Source organism: Trachinotus anak, unplaced genomic scaffold, assembly GCF_046630095.1.
Source record: "Trachinotus anak isolate AG129_WGS33_773 ecotype Australia unplaced genomic scaffold, CSIRO_AGI_Tana_v1 ptg000002l, whole genome shotgun sequence".
NCBI lineage: Eukaryota > Metazoa > Chordata > Actinopteri > Carangiformes > Carangidae > Trachinotus > Trachinotus anak.
The window spans coordinates 24400261-24423017 of NW_027273853.1; the positions used below are offsets into that span (position 1 = coordinate 24400261).

Genomic DNA, 22757 nt, shown 5'->3' on the forward strand with positions numbered 1-22757 from the left:
CAACTTAACTTGACTGGCTCACCTCACCATTTTAATAGAAAAACTGTTTTTCTTATCTTCAGCCATGACACGTGTGAAAACAAACTCACAAAACTTAATATTGGGAGCTCTAATGTGTCTAATGTGACTGAGACAAATGTAGTCATGAAGCCTTTGGCTGAGTGTGGTACTCCACACACATATTGGCATGAAATGATACACAAACTCATGGGATTATAAAGTACAAAAAAAACATCTTTATTTACAAAACAGACCACTGCCCCTGTCCCACAAACCCCTAAATTCAGTGACTACCGTGGAATGCTATGTCTGTGCCTGTGGCTGAGGTTGGGAATTTACAGGACTGAGAAGAAAAACACCCAGTGCAAACCTTCAGGATTCTTCCACCCACTTATTTAGTCTGAGTTCACCCGTTGTCTAATGCCACAGCATGGCAACACTTCCTCCATGGCCTGAGGCATGGACTTGGTTAAAGGTCGGCTTCTGGTTGGTTCCCATCTGCGAGGGAGCAATGTGCTTTGATGAGCCTGGGGCCAATGTTATCAACTAAAGACAGGTAGACCCAGGGGCTAAGAAAGATCTACTAATACCATCTGGGACTATGGTAAATACATCATAACAGATCATTCCAATCAGTACACATTAAAATAATCACACCATACAAAAAACATGTTTTCCTGAAATCAAAGATTGAGGACATAAAATGATAATCACCTTCTCGCTAAATAACCTGTTACAGACACTAAAAATATTTTCTGCTTTCAAGGGTGTTGAATCCAATCTCTACACATTGTGACCATTAGGGAAAAACTGGACTTTTATACTTGCCATGAGTTAAAACACCTTTAAATAAAAATGAATTCACTTGCTCACAGATGCTGAGAAATGATTTTGGCTCAGTATGTGTGCGCTCAAAATGTGCAGATGACACGACAAAAGCTGCTCATGCAACCGTGTGATTTCTATTCACACATCTGTGTGTGTGTGTGTGAAGGCTGTTCACACGGCTGTACGTGTGAATGGAGGCAATCATGACACCACAGTCTCACAATGTTAAGAGCGCTAATGACCAAGACTTCCTGTCATGTTTCCCTGTAATGTTATTTCTGTGTAGCTGTATGTGTATAGTCTGAGCTGACGCCAGCACAGGGGAATTGTGGAAAAACTGACGTAATTCTCAGTAATTGAGTTCGTGAGTATGTATATGGGGGAATGACAGGATGACTCTTCACACCACTGTGTGGGTGACTGTTCACGCACTTTAAGTTTTTAAATGTAACTATTTGTGTTGACAAGGAAAAGATGCATTTCACTTGCAACTTGCCTCATAATCGAGCAATGTGTGGGAAATAAAAGCATGTGACATTTTTTACTATAAGTTGTGTGTGAGCCCTATGGTAATTCATAAGTCTCCATCAATTTGTGTCCTTAAGGGGGCACACTGTGGCACAGCAGCAGGTGTACTAGTCTTATAAAAGGTGTAGTTGTCCATCCCTTCCGGCCGAAGGTGAGGCTGTGTGTACGATTAGAAGGCATAGCGAGTGCGAATATCCTCGAGTTTCTTCGACACCTCTGGTGGCGTTCTGTCCAGCTCTTCTGCCACACTCTTCTGCTTGTGAGGGTCCATACTGTTAAACTGCTCGCAGAGATCTCCATCAATCACATTCTAGAGAAAGCAACAGAGGAGACAAAAATGACTCAGACCATATTTTGTTTCTTATGGTTCATTATGCTCAAATGCATATTTTGAAAAGAGACAGTTGTGATGAACAGATCAGATCACATGAGGTCTTTCCAAAAAAAACAATACCAACAGATACCAACCTTAACTGGGAAGTAGTAGGATCTGAAGCTGAGATGATCTCTACCGCACAGTGGAGGGAACTCAGAGCGCATATGCATCTCTAAATGCTGGAAGAAGTCATGATCCTGGAGAAAAAGAAAGAATTAATAAAGAAATAATAAAAAGTTAGGGTAAGAATAATGAAATAAAGCCAATAAAAAATGTAAACAAAAAGAACAAAAAAATTATTTGCTATGTGAGCAATGGAATCTTGATGATCGTGATGCTTTAGCATCTTACAACTTGGTGTGTGAATGCATAAGAAATTCATCTATACTACTATACTAGTGTGTGTGTTTTACCTCATGTGAAGTGAATGGGACCAGGATGCCGATACCTCCGGACAGCGTGGTGTAAACCAAGGACTCTGAACCTCCAGGGATCAGAGTGGTTTTCTGAAGGGATAACACTGTTTCTCCTACGTGGTAGTTTACTATGATCTCGGCCTGAAGAGAGACAGAGGAAGGAGAAAAAACAGTCATGTGTTTTTGTTGTTAAGTAAGATTGACCACCCTGTGAACCCTCGAGGCGCTTCACTACCTGACGTGACTCCAAACAAAATTGGTGTGACCTGAACTGTATTTTTACATAAGAAATAAAACTTTAAAAACACGTAAAACCCATTAATCACCTAGATATTATTTTCTCATGGAGGACTTTAGGTTTAAATGTACTAAGCATGAGTGAGATGAAACCAGAGGGTGTGGAGTAGGACAGGATCTGAACTGAAATTAAAACATGACTCCACTGGGCTGCTCATATATGGCTATATATATATTGAGTTTAAACTGTGCACATACAGCCACTTATTAATTTCATACTGTACACACATTCCGGGCCCCCAAGTTCCGTCTGTCTACAGTCATTTCAATGGAACATTACAAAGAGATCAGTTAAGATATGGGAAATCACATCATACAATTACAGGCGTCAAATATTTCACTTAAAGCCATTTCTGGTCCCTACCGACAGCTGCATGTATAAAAAGAACATGAACAGTGGACTCTGTGCCAAGGTCAGAAAGGAGTCACACACTGTCATCCTCTACTTAGAGGAAATTGATCTGAATCTAGATCTAATCCAATAACCATCAAAAAAGCTGCTTTTGCAGTAATTGGAGGTATCAATCAGGATGTACCTTGAAGACAAAGGCAGCATTTAAGTGCATTTAACCCTCAGTATTGGTCTGAGTGAGCTGTACATAGGACATACATGACACTGACGCCATGAGACCAAAAAAAGCACAAGCTAGGGTTAGATAAAATTCCTTCTGTGACCCAGACACAGCTGAGCCAGGGATGCACAGACCACAGCTTCCCTCTGATGGGAAACAACAGGTCTGAATGAGACTCCTGACAGGGGGTAAAAGAGACCCCCTCTCAATAATGAATGTAAACCCCAAAACACCAACAGAGGACGAAGCCATCTATGTTTTAAATTGCTGTGGCCATTCACTCACTTCTGTCCTTCTTTCCCTCAGGAGAACTTCGACACACTTTTTAACGCCCAAGGCATCAGGATCAAACCTGAAGATTTCATATATCAATGCGAAACTCGCTTCAACGATTTTGAAGAATCAGGATGTGCATCCTTCAGATCTACTGTCTGAAGCGCCTGATTGAAACAAGACAGTCTACAGCTGTGTTAGCAGCTTAATGAGGCTGTAATGTGCTGATGTTTAGCAAATATGTTTACCAGGGTCACTACTGTGGTATAGCATCTTGGCATGCTATCTATTACTAATTGGCAAGAAACACTAAACTTAAGTTGATGGATAGATCATTCATTTTCTGCTTATTTAGCATGAACTACAGTATTGGACAAAAACAAAACTTTGACCTGATGAAAAGTCAGATGATCACAGAGGTTACTGTGGTTCACCCTGAGGGGGTCATGAATTTAAGCTCAAATTTCGTGGCAATTCATCAAACTGATGAAAGACACTTCACTTAAAATCGTCAATCACACGGTGGCGCTACAGGAAAAGTCAGGGGATCTCCAAAGTCAGAAGGATTCATCCTCAGATGACTATCAATGTCAAAATTTGGTGCCAATCCATCTGACAGTTGTTGAATTATTTCAGTCTGGACCAAAGTGGCAGTCAGAGCATCAGACATGGATATCCATCGAGCCATGCTGTTCAGATGGCTAAATACGAGGGAGATGTCACTGAAATTCCGCTGTGATTGAAAGTGTGTTTGACTGGGGATAATTACGTGGAGTTTGATTTTACATCACAGATGTGATGTGTTTTCCTAACTGACAAGTGAGCCAGATGAGGAATGGGCAAAACACAATGCTTTTTTTTCTTCCACTAAGAAAATGTTTAAATTAATACCAAGTTTCAAGTTGATCAAAAGCTTTTTTTGCTTTGCAGCAAAACCCTTTCTTCATCTTTGATTCTTTTTTTCTGCCTGTGTTTTATTAGCAATCAGCTGGATTGTACTGCTGTGTGGAGATTTATCCATTTCAGAAAAATCAATAACAGAACAAACCCTTTCCTGATTCACTGGCCACAGTGAAACATCTGCTCTGGTGTGGTTCATGACTGAAACTGCCCTAATGTTTTTATTCCCCCCGAATGAAGATGATGCGTTGTCTCATCTCATCACAAACTGCAGCCGCTTGTCATCGTGTTGAAAATACATGAGGCATATTCTGTTCACATGCTGTTGTGGGGAATTCCAACACAACTGAAATATCACACAAGGCTCTCAGTTTTACACAAAAATTCACACATTACTTGTTTCTTGAGTATTGAGGAGCTGAGGAAAGGAAATCTAGTCAGATGAATGTGGCCCTGGGGAAGTGGAGGTCTCCCCAGGTCCTGTTCAAACACTTAAGCCTGGAGGGCACATGACCAAAGACCACCAAAACAGATATTTGGTCACAACCTTCTCCTCCTCCTGCAGAGAAGAAGCTGAGGAATTTAACACAGAGAAGACTGTAATATTGTAATGTTAAGTGGGCTGACTATAAGTACGAGCCAACAGCTGATAACATGCGTTAAACTTATAAGAGACACCATACTAGTGAATATTTCTGTGAAAAAGAAGTTCTCTTCATTCAGTCATATGATTGCTCTGATTAAAATTGAATTTAAATGCAAATTCTGCCCTTTATGTCAATGTTTGACCTGAACTGTACAACTTTTTATTTGATTTTTTTTTTTTTTATTATTACTACAGTTGTACATGTTTTGACAATTAAAGTGTAAAACTTGGACATGCCAATGAAATTCCTATAGTGAATAAAATTATGAGAGACAATTAGAAACAACCCGACAGAAATAATCCTCACACTGTGTGACATTTGGGATTGGGACAGTCGGTCCTTTCATTTTGCCCGACAGACAGCTGTACCTCCTTGACCTTGATCTTTTGAGATACATTAATCAAATAAAAGTGGAATGCATCTAATTTAATGTAAGACATCATTCAGCCAAGCCATGTATGGGTAATTAAGTTAAAGCAGCCAGATGTGAACGTGCATGTGTGCGCCGAGCGCGCACACGCACGCACGCACGCACACGCACGCGCACACACACACACACACACACACACACACACACACACACACAAAATGCACAAAATTCTGGATAAGGAGAAATACAGACATCCACACCACATCTATAAACAGACACAGTACATTTCCACATTCAAACAAAATTGTCTATCAGTGTGCGGACAAACACTGTGTCACAAAGACAACTGGGACCAAGTCATAATGTCTAAATTGGAGGGACTTTCCCACTATATCTGCTACCTAAACAGTTTTTGACCAGATTTTAAATATGGGATGAGTGATGCTGTGTGTGCGAGTTGTGTAGAATTTGTGAGTAGGTTAAACTTGTGGTTGACGGGGTTGTGCTGTTTGTGTGACGCGTGTGTGTTGTGTCTGTGTGTGTCGGCGGTTGGAGGTCTGAGCAATGGAGGAGGCAGATTAGTGTATCAGACCAGAGTCCTGCACAGGGACTGACATTTTTGCCGGAGATCGGTCTGTTTAACGTTCCAGACCTGAGCTCTACACGGTGTTTCTGTCTAAAACGCCTCTGTCTGAAGCCACTCTAAATACAGTGGCTTCAGAGAGTACTCAGTTTCTCACTTTTTGCACACTTTGTCTTGTAGATTTAATATTAAAATAGATCAAATTGCCATCGCTCTACAATCGCAAAAAGATGCAGAAGCAAACTGAACTGATCAGACATAAGTCTTTTTCTCATATGAACTTGTTGCCCTTTCATGAATGTAGCACACAAATGGTAGTTGTCCATGAGAGACATGTTCTAACCCACTGGACATAATTTAGGCAAGGGTTGACACCTGGGTAGAGCATGCAGGAGAAATTCCTTCACTGAGATGGGAGAACCTTGGGAAAGACAACATTCTCAGCAGCACTTCATCAATCAGGCTTAGAGAGAGGCCACTTTGAGTAAAAGGCCTGTGAAAGCCTGCTCTGCCAAGTTTGCCAAGCAGCATTTATAGGACTCAGAGCATTTAGACAGAGACTGTGTGATCCAATGAGACAAAAAAGGAAGACAAAAGACAGTATCTGAGCAGAACTCCAAGCACTAGGTCAGGCTAACCCAAGGCACTGCTTGGCTAATACCACCCCTACATGAAAACAGGGTGACGGCAGCATTAGCCTATGAGGGCACTTCTCAGCAGCAGGGACAGGGAGACTAGTCACATTTAAGGGAATGATGAATGCATCCAAAAAATAAAATAAAATAATGCACCACAGTGTTTGCAACCTGAGACTGGGGAAGCAGTTAACCTTTAGCAATGACCCGAATCCGGGTCACAGGGTACAAAGAGTTTTAGATTTTTAATAAATTATCTAAGTCTCTTAAAAGACATGTTTTCATTGTGTCATAATGGATTTATCACTAACAGGTGACTGTGTGTAGCAGCGACATACTATAACAGGCAAAAATGTCAACTTCATTAACTTAACCTAAAACCTACAACACAAGAAAGTGTGCACAAAGTGAACGCACAAATGCTGAGGAAAAGACTCCATAGACTCGAAACAATGCACACATTAAAGTTCAGCTGTGTGATAAAGACACTTTTGGCCTAGTATGATGCTTCACTGGTTTTGGTGCAGAGTTAAAGATCCTGTAACTACACCCACCGGCATGACAAGTGAAACAGTGAGCTAAACCTTCATTTGCATTTCATTCAGGATACACACCTGTATCTACAGAACAAGCCAGAGATTTCATACACAAAAATATGATAAATGTGATGGTAACATGAGAGCAAACCTTCCAAACCCTGTACAAGAATAATGGTATGTTGAGTTTTACCTTCTGTGATGCTCCATTAAGGAGGCCTCTGTCCCATAAAGCTTTGTTCCCTGTGGGGTCTTCATCCACGTCATCACTGGTGTTGGGGGGGAGACGCACCTGGGTAAATCAAACATAAAAATGAGGAGATGCTTCCTTTTGTCTTGTCAGTCCCATAAACATTTCAGAAAAGTGATGTAAGACAGTCACACAAGGCAAACATCCTACATTTTTTGTTCAGGTTGGGGTTGATGTTTTCAATGTTTTTTGCAAAAAAGACAATCGTGACTTCTTCTGCTGCCATTATACACTGAATGCTCAGTTTCTCAGAGTGTTCTGCTTCTCAATTAAAGATGGTGTTTCTAAATTATTCTACCAAACGCAAACACACGCAACAATCCTCATCCCTGTACTTACGATGCTGATGTTCCCAAACTTGTCGGCGGAGGCCATGGTGTCATAGTCGAGCAGACAGGCCGTCGTCACCCAGCGGGGATACGTGTCGTCAGCAAAGATGATGAGCTGGTTCTCGTTACGTCGGTAACGAACCCAGAACAGACTCTCCTGGACGTCGGTCACAATGACGCGCTGGCCGATGGTATGGATGCCAGTCACCAGGTTGGGTACGTGCTAGAGAGGAGAGGAACACATGAAGTACACATAAGAAAGCTGATGAGAGATACTTCACATGCAGACTAAGTCACACATGGAAGGATAGAATCAATAAAAGGAGGAGCCAAACGCTCTGGGTGGTAAAGAACCATTACAAATACAACACTGAGCTGGTGTCCGATGCCCAACAGTGACACATGATCTGTGTTCCAGCTGCGGCACATATACTTATGTGTGTTTATGTGGTCCTTAATCATGTATTAGTCTGCAATAGAACAGGCAGACACAGCGCTGTACACCGACTGGGCAGCAACTGGGCCTTTGAATACACTTTGTGCAGTCGTCATGTTAAACAGCAGCTGTTTTATGCGCTCCATGAAGTACTCACAAACATGAGTGAGTGTTTTTCCTACCTAATAAAATTTTCACAAAGCCTCAAAGCCTATTAACAGACTATAAAACCAGCGATTTAAACATCAAGCATGTTTAACAGCACATTTTCACACACACACACACTAATGCATTCCCTAGCCCCTTACCCTAACCATCACAACTGAGTTCCTAACCCTAACTCAAACCCTAACCTTAACCTAATTCTAACCATAACTCTAAAACCAAGTCTTAACCCTCAACATGTGATTTGAAGGTGTCTCAAAAAGTGAGGACCGGCCAAAATATCCTCACTTTCCCAAAATGTCCTCACTCTGTTAGTAAAAAACTTTCTTTGGTCCTTACTATGTAGAAAGTACAAGTACACCTACCTCAAGTGCTTGGGCACACATTTTTTGTTGTTCAGGCTCTGTGTTTCAGGACATTCAGTTTTAGAATAAAATCATGTACACAATATTAAAGTGCCATGTCTCAGCCTCAATTTCAGTGGGTTTATATGAATATAGAAATATCTATGTTAGAGATATAACCCTTTTTATCACATCATGCTCAAAGTTCAGGGCTTTAAAAGTATATTAAATACATGAACACACATGAAGTCAAACTAAATCATGTTTAATATTTTGTGGAAAACTCTTCGCAGCCTGAACTCTTCTACCCATAGACATCACCAGATGCTTCATATCCTCCCTGGTGATGCTCTCCCAGGTCTTCACTGCTGCCAGCCTCAGCTCTTGCTTGTTGTGGAATCTTTCTTTCTTTAGTCTGGTCTTTGGCAAGTGGAACGCAGCTCGGACAGACTGAGATCAAATGACTGACGCAGCCAGTCAAGGAAATTCCACCTGTGTTTGTTCTGGCTTTACATCTGGTATGGTCGTCCAGTGAGTTTTGATGCATTTGAATCTGAGCTTGCAGGACACTCCTGTTTACCTCTGCATTAACCCTGTTGCTTTCATCAGCAGTGAAGTCACCAGCACCAGGTTTGCTTTTTAAGACGAATCCATCTGTGGTCATGAAGTCATCTCTTCGTCAGTGACAAGGAAACATGTACACCTACACCCGGACAGCATTACTGAGCTGCTGTGCTGTCATTCAGGGGTTTTTCTTCACCATGAAAATGATTTTCTGCTCATGCACCAGACAGACCAGTGCTCACCTGCTTTATTTACAACAAACCCAGCTGTTGATCTTGTTGATCTCTCTGATAGTTTTTAAGCTTTTTCTGAGTCCCATTATCTTCTTTTCTTGCATGGCCACCTCTTTACTCTTCATATTGACAGACAACTCTGCCTCGATCTAAATGGCGACTCTCAACTGTCAATCAAGTCTGAGCCACGTGTGAGCTCTTTTAAGTCTGAACTACATTTGAAATGACAGCTGTCCAAGAAACATTCAGTAGCCAAGTATCCAATTACTTTGGAAGTCTTAAACTTTAGGCACTATGTGATAAAACAGTTTTATCTCCCACACAGTTCTTACTGTACTGAAGTGAACCTGCTCAAATTGAAGCTGATACTAAGCAATTAAATATAATATCCATTACTTTTTTTTTTTTAATTCAATGTGCTTAAGCATAGAGCCTGAAGGTAAAAAATGTGTAACTGTCCAAACACAGTCTTGACTCTATACAGGCAACTGACAAAGTGTATAAAAAAAAGGGAGACACCTTTATAGACATGAGGATGACCTTGTTCACACCAGCAACTTTATCCCATTTATACTTGAACAAATGTTGTTTATTCTTTGTAAAAGAAAGTTCTTTGACAGACAATAAATGCTATCCTTAAAAGCTTAATGCTCCTGCCTAATTTAATGTTGATGTCCTTCACAATTACATTTGATCTAGAAAGGAGGAGGTGGAAGAGCAGGAGAATTTGTCCTTATTGAATTTAACACTGAACTTGTTTAAACTGGTCCTGTCATGCACTGTCAGATAAAGAAACAGCATCTTTGTCCTCACAGACCTTCATTTCTATTGACACTGACAAATTTGCTTACTTACAAGCAAACAAGGTTAAATTACCTACAGACACTGGTTCAGTGGTTCATTTAGTTTAACAGTGAAGATAATACAGCATTACTCTTACAAACTGTATTTACCTGCGCTCATGTTTCTTTTACCACAAGTCATTACAAGAAATATTTGGTGGATATAGGTAAATTTTGACCCAAGAGCAAACGTATCACTATGTCAGAATCCACCTTGCAGGCTCCAAGCTATTCACTTGTGGCCGAACCACAGTGGTTCAGACCAATCGGTGTCCTAGGAAGGAGGAACTACTGGCAGCTGCAATAGCCTCCTAGTTTAGCGGAGATGCTGCTATAGCATCGCTTACATCAGAGCTGGAGAGTATTTCTTCACTGAAAGAAGAGCAAAGGATGACACTTAAGGCTTTTCTTAATGGAAAAGATGCTTTCACTCTTTTCCTGCCTGGCTTCAGTTGGAGTTTGATTTATCAACTGGCTCTGTTGGTAGTGAAAGAAATGGGAAGGAAGATGCAGATGCTAGCCTGTGATAGATAGATGGTTCACCCGATCACCTGCCAAGTACTTTTTGAATGTGCCTGCCCTTTTCCACTTTCCATGAAGCCTTCCCAGATGGTTCTCTGTAACAAACCATCTGGCAAGTCAGCTTAGAGTTTAACAGGAGTCAGACTATTATAGACCATGTAAATACCTGAAGCCAGCTTGTCTGGATGCTACTATGCATGTTAATTTATTTCTACAATGACCTATTTTAAAACTGGAAGTAGCATTTATTGAATTAGGGCTGAAAGATGACAGAAAAAGATTGCCCAACTGGGCTACATGGTCTGTAATTATTAGCTTACTCTTATCTTACATTGTATGACTTATATGGATGACAGTGACTATGTTTAATTGCATACATGCATAACTCACACCATTACTTGCATTAAAGAGTGTTTCTGTGGCAGCTGCCGTGTCAGTACTCAATTTACAAGGCAGACTAACACTAAGCTTATTATGATGCAGGATATGAATGATTTCCCTGGCTAATCAATTAGTCGGGGGTCATGTGAAAGATGACGAGTGTTTCTAAAAACTGACAGTCCTACGTCAGCATTTTTTCAAAGGCTCCAGTCCACTTTTAACCTCTTTGATGAGCTTCTGTGAAAAATTGCCCTTTGGAGGTGGAGTTTACATGGAAGACAGTGAAAAAGCCGCATTTCTGAATTTGTCAGTGTTAGTGTGGGTGGAGCTGATGTAGGTGAATGCCAACTACAGTCCTTTCCTAACAGCAGATCTACAGGTTTGTTTGAATTTGAAAATATAAATAAAAAAAGCAAAAAACATGATCTTGAAGTATGAAATTTGTTGACAGAATTATTAGCAACCAGCGATTACTACATGTGTATTGTTTACTTTGGACTATTGTCCCTCAATTATAGCTAAAAAACCATAAGAGATAAAACACAGGCACATGACTGTTCACACAACAAAACAACTCAACCTTTTTAGCAGCTCTGTATTGCCTTACCTTATTTTCACATTTGCGAAGCAGCTTCTTTTTGCCCAAGTCATAGATTCTCAGCAGTTTCCCAACTCCCACCAGGATTCGTCCCTGGAATGGAGCAATGGCCAAAGGCACATCCTCTACCGGGGTCTGCCGATCAAAACACAGACAATTAATAAGAGACAGATAACCAGATTGTGTTACAGCAGGTTTTAGGGGAATTGAGGTTTAGATGCAGGTTTTTCTGAACAGAAACAGCTCAAGCTCTTAAGAAGCACAACAGCTCCTTTTTGAAGAAGGGTCCAATGTCCCACTAAGGACAGGTTTGGACATAAGCTTTAGATCCTCCCTGGGTTGTAACCGAGATGTGAAAGTGGCCAAAGCTCTTTGTAGTAGGATTTTATATACTCATCAGTGTCTCTGAGGATTTCCGTTAGCTGCAGTGCTGTTTTTAACTATCACTTTGTCATGTACAGTTGCTGGGTTACATTTTGTCATGAATATTAATGACCCGTGTAAAATTTCAGCAGCTGTGCTCATGATTACGTAATGCACATTGGGGAAAAACTGCTCATTTTTGTGCTGCTGTCTACTTCCCTGCATTGTGCATGGGGCCCTGTCCATTGTGTAATGCAAGTTTAAAGTAACATATAGATAGTGAATATGCAATGCTGATGCAATGATAAAAACTTGCATCTAACTTTTATTTAAAAAAGTAAACTAACAGTGTGTCCTTCAATGGCTCCCACAAAAGATAATAACTTTAGCAAATCTTGTGATGGGAAACCATGCTGATGACCTCAAATCTTCCAATCAGATTATTCTGAGGTATCTCTTTTTCTGTGATCCTGCCATTGAAATAAAAGTTCAGAGAAAATGGAACTGCCAAGTGAATTTTGACTGTAGACCTATAAGAAGGTTGGATATTAAGACTTTAGAATAATCATAGATTTCAACAGATGCAGTACTTATTATACTTTTAGAATACAGAGGTTCTAAAAGAAACTACACGATCAAAAAACAGGAAATATTTTCGTAAATTACATTTCTCAAACAAGATTACACTGGTCACAAGTCAAACATTTTCAAAACTTGTCTAAGATGTGCCTTGATCACAACTACAACACAATTTGACAATCTGAATGATTTCATTTCCTGCAGAATCACAAAGTGTCTTGTGATGTTACAGTATATTTTGCCATTTTCCTGACACTTTCCTTTTGAAGTGAGTGAGGAAAGCCGTTCACATCAGCACTCTCTCCCTTTACGGCCTTCAACAGACCTGTCATTGCTTCGATGCATTTCCTTTGCATCTCACGCCATGCTTGGCTGACAGTTTCATGGACTGCTATTAACCTCTCAAGGAGTTGTCCCCTTACATAAGCACTTAGAATGAAACTGTTCAAAGTTCACAATTTGATTCAACCATGAAGACGACATTCTTCCAGCCTGCAAAAATTTAATTTAAGATTTTGTTGATTCATGCAGATGCACAAGGGCAACAACTTCCATTTTTGTTGACATCTCAAATAACTTAAAGATGTTTTGTAGCAAAGGATCTGAATGTGTATGTTAACGTGATATTTTAGCTTTATCTTTCAAATAAATTTGCAAGAAAATCTGTTTTCACTGTGTCATTATGGGATATTGAGTGTGGACAGATGAGGCATTTCTTATTATCTTAGCATAAGGCTGTAACATCATATGAAAAAGGGAAGGCGTCTGAATACTTTCTGAATGCACTGGAGTTATTCTCATTTCTAAGCTGTTGTGCCTGGAAATAAAATCATTATTTCATGATGAAATGCACAAAGATGCAGGTCAACGACAGCGGCTGTGCTGTGAGATCAATACACTAAAATTTAAAATGAGTTATCACAGAGAAGGTATGAGCAGGCTTTGTTTCACAGATTAACTACAGCTGGACCATCAGTAAGCGCAGTGCCACTTGAAATTATCAAAACAGTCACCCTATAACAAGCACGGGTGGTGCAGACAGAGCAGACAGAAAATGAAACAAGAGAAGGCCTTTGATGTCAGCAGCAGTGTTAAAGGAAGAGCTAGAGTCTCATGAGGGTTGGGTGATTGGACAAATATTTCAGCTTTCTGCAATTCAGTCCACTGCTGTTTGGTTTTTTGGGACAATTTCTTGAGTGACCTTTTTTATGGTCTAGCCCCCTGAAAGTTCAACTCGGGAAATAATTAACCTGTAAAGTGCAATTCAATGTGTGCAGTAATGGGACCTTGTATGTGGAGTTGGGCCCAAGCGGCAACCCAACATGACATCACTTATTTGTGAACTGCCATTCTGAAGCCTCAAGTAGCCGTCACCATCTTGGTTTTTTTTTTAAACCCAAAGAAACCATATTTGGATGAGAAGGTGGAGCTGTGGGTGGGTCTGACCTGAACACCATCTTGTATTGAAGAAGACTTGAAACCAGTGACTGAGATCCTAAACTCATTAAGAAAATGTTTACTGTGGTAATAAATCATGTGAAAAGTAGGGTCATTTTACCATAGACTTCTATCCAATCTGACTTTTTATTGCAACCAATGGATGGTCATTAGATAGAGTGCAGGTTAAAGGCACTTCTGCAATGGCTTCACTTTTTAGACCTGGGGTCTACGTCCATATTTATATACAGTCTATGGCTGGGAGAACTAGACCAACTATGACACATGAGCCGCTGTCGATGTGTTTGCAGGAGCGTGGTCGGACAATTTACAATGGCCGGTCGCCACAGTGTAGGTAATTAATGGAAAACACTGCATGCCATATTGGTTTGCCTAGTGTGGCTAACGTTAGCCCAGCTAACCCGGTGTTCAGCACAGGCATGTGCACGTAAACGTCCACATGCCTGTGCTGAATGTAGCACATTGCTCCAGTGGAGTGGCTATACGGCAGTTCATCCTAACACAGCCTACATACAACCATATTTTCATTTTCTAAATCAGAAATACTGCATAACTGAGCTGGTCATACTAGATGATGTGTTCCACTTTCCTTGTCTGCCAGGGCTGCAGCTCCAACTAGTGGCAGGCGGCTGCATAACATCTTATTTGTAAGATTTACACGGTGCTGCAAATTATTAAAATAATTAATCATTTGTTTAACCGGTGCCAGTGTTTCTGGCACCAACTAGCGAGGGTAGCAACATTTAATTGTTTAGTTGATGAACCACACACACGATGGGGGATATTTAACCTTGATGATTCAGACACCACCAGCATCCATTCATATGCACACAATGCATATTAACCTGTGTGTGCCCATCACCGTGTCTGTGGTCTGTACATGACGTCATCACGTTGTGCACTCAAGTATGCCTAATCTGTGCTCTATCTGGGTATCCATATGTACGTATGACTAAAAAATGTGTTTTCAGACCACACAGACTCAGTATCACATCTATTTAAGTAGATGGGAAATTCCTCCAATGGGAAAAGCAGTGGCTGGCAATACTATGCTACAAAACACTTATGACTCAATTCCCCTGTTAATCCACATCAGGTAACAATTGCATGTGGGCTGACCCACCCTGATGGCCTCCACCCAGCTCGAGTTTCCCGGGGAATTGCCCGTGGGTGAGGTGCATGGCATCGGGGGCAGTGACATCTGTGTTTGTTGTCATTTAAACTTTACTCAGGGCTGTCCTGCAAGGTGCATTCTTAGCACCCACCTTAAACTGTGACCTACTAATATGCATTTCAATAACAGAACACAGTTTCTCTGGAGAATTAGCTCCTCTGCCTTAAATTAAATGGTAATGTGATATGATCCTCTTCCTCCAAGACAAATGCATTTAAAAGTGTCTGACAACAGGGTCACATTGGCCACATTCCTTTTTCACTCCTTCACACTGTGCTCTATTTTGCTTAGTCTGGCTATAGTCACACAACTAACTCATTTTTACCAAGCTTGGCCAAAATCACCTAGCTGCAGATCTACAGCCTCTGGATCTGCAATTCCAGCAGATAAGTAATAGCATCCACAGTTTAGACCTACAAAATCTGTAAACAAGGTTTGCCACCTACAGACAAAGAAAGAACAGCTGCAATTTTTTTCACTTGCACCATCTGCAGTCAATTAATTTTACAGTTTTATTTTTTCTGTTGCCTGTTCAATGTTAATGAGTAAGTTGTAATCCAGTTCCTTTAAGTGTATTGCGTGTAAAAATAAATATCCAAAGGGAAAAGAAAAAAAAAAAAAAATGCAGCAAAAAATTATTTTCCCACCAGCACACTAAATGAGGGAGGAAGGAAGGAATAATTTCATCTAAGATCAGTTAAGTATCAGTCAAGCCCACCTTATGCACAAACTCCAGCTTCTCCCCTCCACCACTCAGCCTGTAGGTGTAGATAAAGCCGCCGGCCACTGATCTGGGGTTGAGAATCATGTCTCTGGCAACACCAACCAGAACATACCAATCGTCTCCTGTGTTGGTGAAACGACACACTGCAACACTGAAAAAAAAAAAAAACACATGAGAAAAGGAGGAGTCACACGTGATTTTTAGTGGCAAAGAATTAAAAAAAACAACAGAGGATTAATAAGAAACGATAGAAGATTACCGAGACAGAAATAAAACTACAGCAACATTTCCTAAGGCATCAGCAAAATTATATACAACTATAACATGCATGCAAGTTACCTGCTCACTAATTATGCATAAAACACAAAGGGACTGCAATACTTCTTCTAGTATCATTAAATTAAAAAAACTGGCCATTGAATCTTTTTCGTTTGTTTAAAAATATTCACTGTCAAAAACATACAAATCTATGCAGCCTAGGCCCTCAGAACATTCATCTCTCAAAGTGAAAAAAATTAAAATAAAAATTAAAAAAACCTTCTAAAATCATCTCGGATAGTGATGTTTATTCATGCTCCCCATGGTGTCCTTGCATTTTGCTAATAAATGGAACATGCAAATGTAAAAGATCCTCTGTTGAGTTTTGGTAGCCTTCTGGGTAAATTCACTTAGTCAAGAAACCACCTGGTAAGAATCTATGGAATTCCAGGAGTTCTGGGGGCTGACTGTCAATCAAAGTGAAAGGGGTAACAAACTCTGCCCCACCCATGCACCGCTTAAAATTCAAAGCTATTCCACAGTGTCATGAAGAGCTTGTTTTCAGCATCCTGTCCTTGTGTTTCATACCTTGAATAGTCTAGAGTTCGACTTGTTATGTTGAAGCATTGTTTACCTTCGGCCCTTTCTGACCTCTACTCATTGTTCCACTGTCTTCAATCAATTTTCTTCCTTTTTAAGCTTCACTACCTCCTTTTATAAGCAACCCCTCCCTTCATTGTGATGAATGTTCTGCTTCATCTCAAGAGTAAATTCTCGACACACTACGGCACTGAACCTTGTTTCCTCTTTCTTCCATTCATCCATTCCTCAAATGAAATAAACTAAGAAACTAACTATTTTTCTACTTCAGCTGGATCTTGCTCACCTGAATGCAGCCTCATTCTGTTCCAGTTGCACCTGGTCCAATGTTGAGCCCTGAATGGGGTTGACCAGCCGCACAAGTGAGGCCCACTGCCCGGCTCCAGCTTTAGGTGCGCCAAAGATGGCTTCTGGGAGATTCTCATTGAGGAAGGCAGCAGCCATCTCAGCAGCCAGTTCTCTTTCATCCTCGCCAGCAGCCTCCACCATCTCCTGCAGGGGCACCAGCAACAAAGAACAAGAGAGAGAGAGGTTGGCTGAAAGGATACTATGGCATTTTGAAACAGCTGCACAATTGGTCAAATACAAAGGTTGCACCAGCTTCTGCGTACTTTAAAGTGTAAAATCATACTGGCGTACTTTAATATCGAAATGTGTTCAGGTTGGCATGTCTGAGTGAACCAAAGCCCACTGCTACCACACAGAGTGGTTTCAGGGCTCCACAGAGGCGCTCAGTGATTTCCACTCTCATGGAGTTATAAACTGGTACGGTACAAGGTATGTTTAATGTTTTTATCAACATAATATACAAGAGATTTCACTTGATTCTTGAAGCTCATCCACTCTCACACCATTTTTTGACATTTTCTTAGATTAAACAAGTTATTAATTGATTGAGAAAATAATTGGCAGAATAATCGATAATGAAAATAATCATTAGTTGTTGTCCTGATCTATACAGAGGCGACCCGTTGTGCCTGGGAAAGAGGAGGTGTTGGGGGCAGGGAGAGAGTAGAAAAACAGATGCAGGTAAGGAAACAATTCAGCTCCTATTTCCAAAGCAGTGTGTTTCATTTCTATAAACGACATTACTGGTCTGTTCTTCAGTCAAATCAAATCAAATATGCAAAATAAATGAAAAAAAACAAAACAAAAAACAAAACAAAACACACATTTCACCTCTTCACTGCTTCTGTGAACTTGTTTAGCACAAGTTCACAGAAGCAGGACGACGACGACGACTGCCCTTAGCCTGCTGAACCCTACTCTGAACACAATCAATCAATCACCAAAACAGATGCTCAACCTGGGTGGTCTATGTACTCTAAATGTTCTGGGTTAGAGGAAACATCAGAACTCCAGAAATTACACCCTGTCAGAGACACCAAGTTGTTTCTCATTATGCCATTTGTGTCTGCCTCTGTTACACATGTTTTCACGCCCAAGGTCAGTGTGATGTCCTACACAGGGTAGATCAACGAATGTATAACTATCAGGGACCTGGGGCTGATCTTAGCTCTGCCTGCAGCATCAATAGACCATCATCACACTGACACTGCACTTCATACCTCAGCCATCTGTTGCTTTCGCTGAGCTTTGGTCGACTCTGTGTAGGCATTGTGGTCGGTCTCAATCAAAATGAGGTTGTTGGTCTCTGAGTGGATTACAAATTTCCTGGGGGTGCACTGCAGAGGAAAAGCCACCTGGTTGAAGACAGCTCCTAACTTCTCCAAAGCCAAGATTCTGCCAGACAGATAAGTAGAGAAATGAGGAGGAGGAAATGACAGTCGCAAATCACTTTTAACTGAGGGGCACAGCAAATCTCTGAGGATAGAGTTCTTCACTGAGCTGTTCTGGTCAGTGTTTCCCCTGAAACTGCCTGACACTAACCCCAAATAAAGCAAAAAAATAAAAAATTTAATTAAATATTTTGCTTTTTAAGTTTATGTTATTTATCTAATTTATGTCCACTGGGTTCATTTCAGTCTCAACTGCATTTTGCTGTCATTTAGGGTCTAATTTCTCTGCTCTCCTCTGCTTTCTGTTTCATTATGTGTCTTAGCCCCTCGCAACACACAAGCAGCAGAGCAGAGGACAGACAAGTTAACTTATTGTTTTAATGCAATAAGTCCAATAAATCAGAGCTGGATAAACTTCGACCCCAAACGTTCGGCTCCCAGCTGTCTGCTCCCCCCACAGACTACTCTGCCATTCAAATGAACAAAACAAGGCTGTCCAAGTTACATCCACACGTCTGACTGTTATAGTGTGTATCCTTACCTCAGTGTGTTGGTGGAGATGGCCACTATACCTTCTGGGCATTGCTCAGAGGCAAAGCCAGAGGCATACTCCAGAGTCTCATATGACAGAGGGGTCAGATGGAAGCGAGACTGGTATGAGTAGCTGAGCCAGGACCGACTGGACATTGCCAGAACCTGTCAATAAGAGGAAAGAGATTATTATTTACACTTCAATTCATCTTCAATTCATGATTAATCACATGGTTGTTTGGGCCTTTTAAATGACAAAAATTACAAACACCCACAGGTTCTTACAGATAAACGTTTTCTGTTAAGATTCCTACCTTGAATTTAAATTAGTACACTGTCTGTCTCATGTGTGTTAATGAGGAGTGCGGCAAAAAATCAATGTGAATATATTACATTCTCCTGCAATATGGCGCTAAATATAGCTATATGAGTCTGAGTTATCGCTGGAAGATGAATGAGACAGAGACATCAGTCTGCAAATGTGCAGAAATGTGTCCAGTTTTATATAAAATAAGTTGATTATGCTTGTTAAGTTGAGTGTGTTTTTGTTTTTATTATTTTTTGAGAGAGAAATTTGTTTTTGCATTCAATTCAATGTAATTTATTGAGCATTGCAGAACTTCTGCATCATTACACCATCATTATTGTGGGCAACATATTGTGATAGTATTGTATTGTGAGTTACTCTGTGATTCCCATCCCAAGTATTGATTATAAGTAAATGTCTGAGTCACATACAGCTTCCTGTCCCTGCATCCTGACTCTGAAGAGTTTGACAGGTCGTGACCCCAGGTAACGTGTTCTTGTGTCCGACAGGTCACCGGTTACTGGGTCCAACACAGTCCTGAGCAGCACACCATTCTGAGAGAGGGTATCGATATCAAACACAAACACACACACACACAAGGTTAGATGTCATGGACTAAAATTCATATCACAAGAAAGTGTCATAAATAGCCTCAAAAATGATAAATGTAAATAGACAATACCTCATTTTTACATCAATTAACATCAGTGCACAATAATAATTAATACTAGACTTGGGCTCAGGATCGTGGGTAATTTCTTGGTTGAACTACTGGTTAGACATTATCAATTATTGCAGATATTTTTTACAACAGAACATTATCCAGTTTTTTCCAGCTGAAGAACACTGTCCAGTTCTCCCTAGATGACCCACAAGACAGAGGTTTTCAAATGGTGGTCAACGCCCCCCTGGTGGTCTGTGAAGGCGTTGCAGGTGGTCCTTGACCATGCATTTCATAATGCAGTTTTACTGTAGGATTCGCTTGTTTTGTATTTATTCATCACATTTCCATGCATTAATTGCTATTTGCATGAATATGAATATCAAAATATCTCAAATTTAGAAAAGCCGAGGTGACTTTCAGGATTAAAAGTGTGTTCATCTGCTCGATCCTTGGTAGACTGTGCTTTGCTAATGTTAGAATACACCCCTAAAGTCACATACATCTGCATAATGTACAGATTCTATTCTATTATAAGCTATACTGACCAGCATCTGAAAGAGTTACTACTTGATTTAGCTAATGAAAATGGCTTTTTGCAAGTTTTGGTGAAAAGTACCAGTCAGTATCTAAAGAGTTTAACAGTTAAGAAAAAAAAAACCTTCCCTCACACCACACAGCAGTGGTCCTCTGGTTGCCTCTTCTGTCTCTGGGTCACCATCGGTTGAAGACCCCTGTTCTAAACTGATGTGACCTGTGTGCCTTTACTATTAATTCATGAAGTATGAAAACATCTGTCATTCTGAGTTCAAGCATGAACTTAATATAAACCAATGATAACTTATACTGCAGATATGACTGTCTTATAGGGGGTGTGACCGTAAAGCAACATTTCTGGAATCAAGTCAGAGAATGAGGAAGAATACCTGAAGTCCTATGTTGAGGTAGAGGAATCCGATGGTTCCCTTTTCTCCAAGTTCATCCTGTTTCTCAACCCCTCCCATCTCTACAATACACAGACTCTCTGGCTGGGCTGGCAGGGCCTGCATACTCAGCGGCTGGAGGCAGTCCTGAACATGATAAAGATTTCAACACACAGACGGTTCCCAACAGACATAACACTACAAATAAACAAGAGGTTCTCTTCCTTCAAAAAAACATGTCAATAAATAGTTTACATGCTTCAGTTAATTAAGGCTAATCAGTGAATGTATCAGCACTGATTCACTTAGAAGGTGCAGTTAGCCGTGCCTCTCAAGCCAGAATTTATATTTTCAGCTTGGGCAACATCATATTCTCAAAATAAATTAAAGTAATGAAATAAAATCCATCAGGAGCCTGGTCTATATTTCAGTATTTCTCACTATTTACGTCACTGTCTCAATGATCAGGCACATAGCTTTTCTTCATTCAGAGCCTTCAGCATATCTCTCAAGAACCACTTAATACCCACAAAGGAGCTTTGTTGCTCTGTTTCTCAGTGCACTATTCTGTCTTTGTCATTTTAAAAGGAACCTATTAAATCTCATGGATGACACTGACAGCCTTGGTCTGCAGCAAAATAATTTCACTGCATAATTTGAGTATATTTTACTTTTCAAATAATTCTGTAATCTTAAATCAATTACTTTCGTCACCCTGTCTACAGCTATTTCTATCTATCTAATCTATTTTTTTTTTTCATCAGCCTCACAAACTCACTATCAGGCTTATAGCAAGAATAAAAGTGACTCATGGTAGATAAACAAGCACTTGTGAAGTTAACGCTGCTCCATTAATGACTTCAATGTTCCTGAGTTTGGTCATTTGTTTCGGTTGATAGGCAAATAAAGAGCAGTCTGGTTTGCTTTATGTTGTTATTTTGGCTGAAGCCTGAAACACAATTCTCCAGTGAACCTAAATATAAATACTGTGACGCCCAAGGGTCCCTCACTGGTCACCCTTGACAGCATGAGTCACACTTGGGATGCCAGATGAAAATTGATTTAGCATTTAAAACTGAGCTAACAAGATATGTTGAGTCTGCAGCAACAGTGTGACAACAGAGCTTCACTCAGCTGATAACAACTGCAATTTCATCAAACACTATAGACTCTATTTCATTGCAAAACTTGTGTCTGTTCATACCGAGGGGTCCAGGGAGATGATTCGGACGGTGTTGTCAACCAGTCCAACAGCCAGGAATCTTGAGCGTTGCTCACCAGGTGGGACGTTAGCCAAGCTCATGCAAACCACATCTGCAGACATCTCTTTCCGCTCTGTGTACTCGTTCAGTTGGCCGGACTAGAGAAAGGACAGGGAACCAGAAGCAGAGAGCAACTATTACACAGCTCATCTCATTCCTCTTCATTATGGTACCTGATACAGATTTCGTTTCAGTCTTCAGTATTGGGTTTAGGTACATTTAAGTCGTCTGGCTGTCACATTCTCTTCAGAAAAAAAATAATTATACTAATTTAGTCAAGTTAATGATGTTTGATTTTTGCGGAGCCTGACAGTCAACAACACTCTGTTGATCACTGTCAAAATAGTGATTCATTCTCAAAACCTGTGCTATAAACTATGAAGTGCTGAGCATGTACGCATCAGAAACGCAATGTCGTTCTGAAGTCACAACAGGCTACATTGTGGTCTATATTTACACAAACTAGTTTTGAACTGCTTGAATTTCTTTACCTCCCAAAACCAGAATTTTTCATTTTACTAAAATGTTAAGCAAACACTGTTTAGTCAAGAGC

The 22757-nt window shown here is 40.4% G+C and overlaps 1 protein-coding gene across 1 annotated transcript in view; it reads right to left on the reverse strand.

Annotated features, from left to right (window-relative positions):
- Nucleotides 1-213: 213 nt before the first annotated feature.
- The window catches only part of sf3b3 (splicing factor 3b, subunit 3), a 32122-nt gene continuing 9578 nt past the window's right edge, over nucleotides 214-22757 (reverse strand). The window contains exons 15-27 of the mRNA XM_071457501.1: nucleotides 22147-22302; nucleotides 20946-21089; nucleotides 19790-19912; nucleotides 19062-19216; nucleotides 18350-18524; nucleotides 17068-17273; nucleotides 15918-16074; nucleotides 11635-11760; nucleotides 7551-7763; nucleotides 7155-7253; nucleotides 2146-2289; nucleotides 1825-1929; nucleotides 214-1666 (exon numbers count right to left, since the gene is read on the reverse strand). Of these exons, the coding sequence (XP_071313602.1) occupies nucleotides 1526-1666; nucleotides 1825-1929; nucleotides 2146-2289; nucleotides 7155-7253; nucleotides 7551-7763; nucleotides 11635-11760; nucleotides 15918-16074; nucleotides 17068-17273; nucleotides 18350-18524; nucleotides 19062-19216; nucleotides 19790-19912; nucleotides 20946-21089; nucleotides 22147-22302 (1944 nt within the window). The 3' untranslated portion in view covers nucleotides 214-1525. The remainder of the gene's footprint in view (nucleotides 1667-1824; nucleotides 1930-2145; nucleotides 2290-7154; nucleotides 7254-7550; nucleotides 7764-11634; nucleotides 11761-15917; nucleotides 16075-17067; nucleotides 17274-18349; nucleotides 18525-19061; nucleotides 19217-19789; nucleotides 19913-20945; nucleotides 21090-22146; nucleotides 22303-22757) is intronic.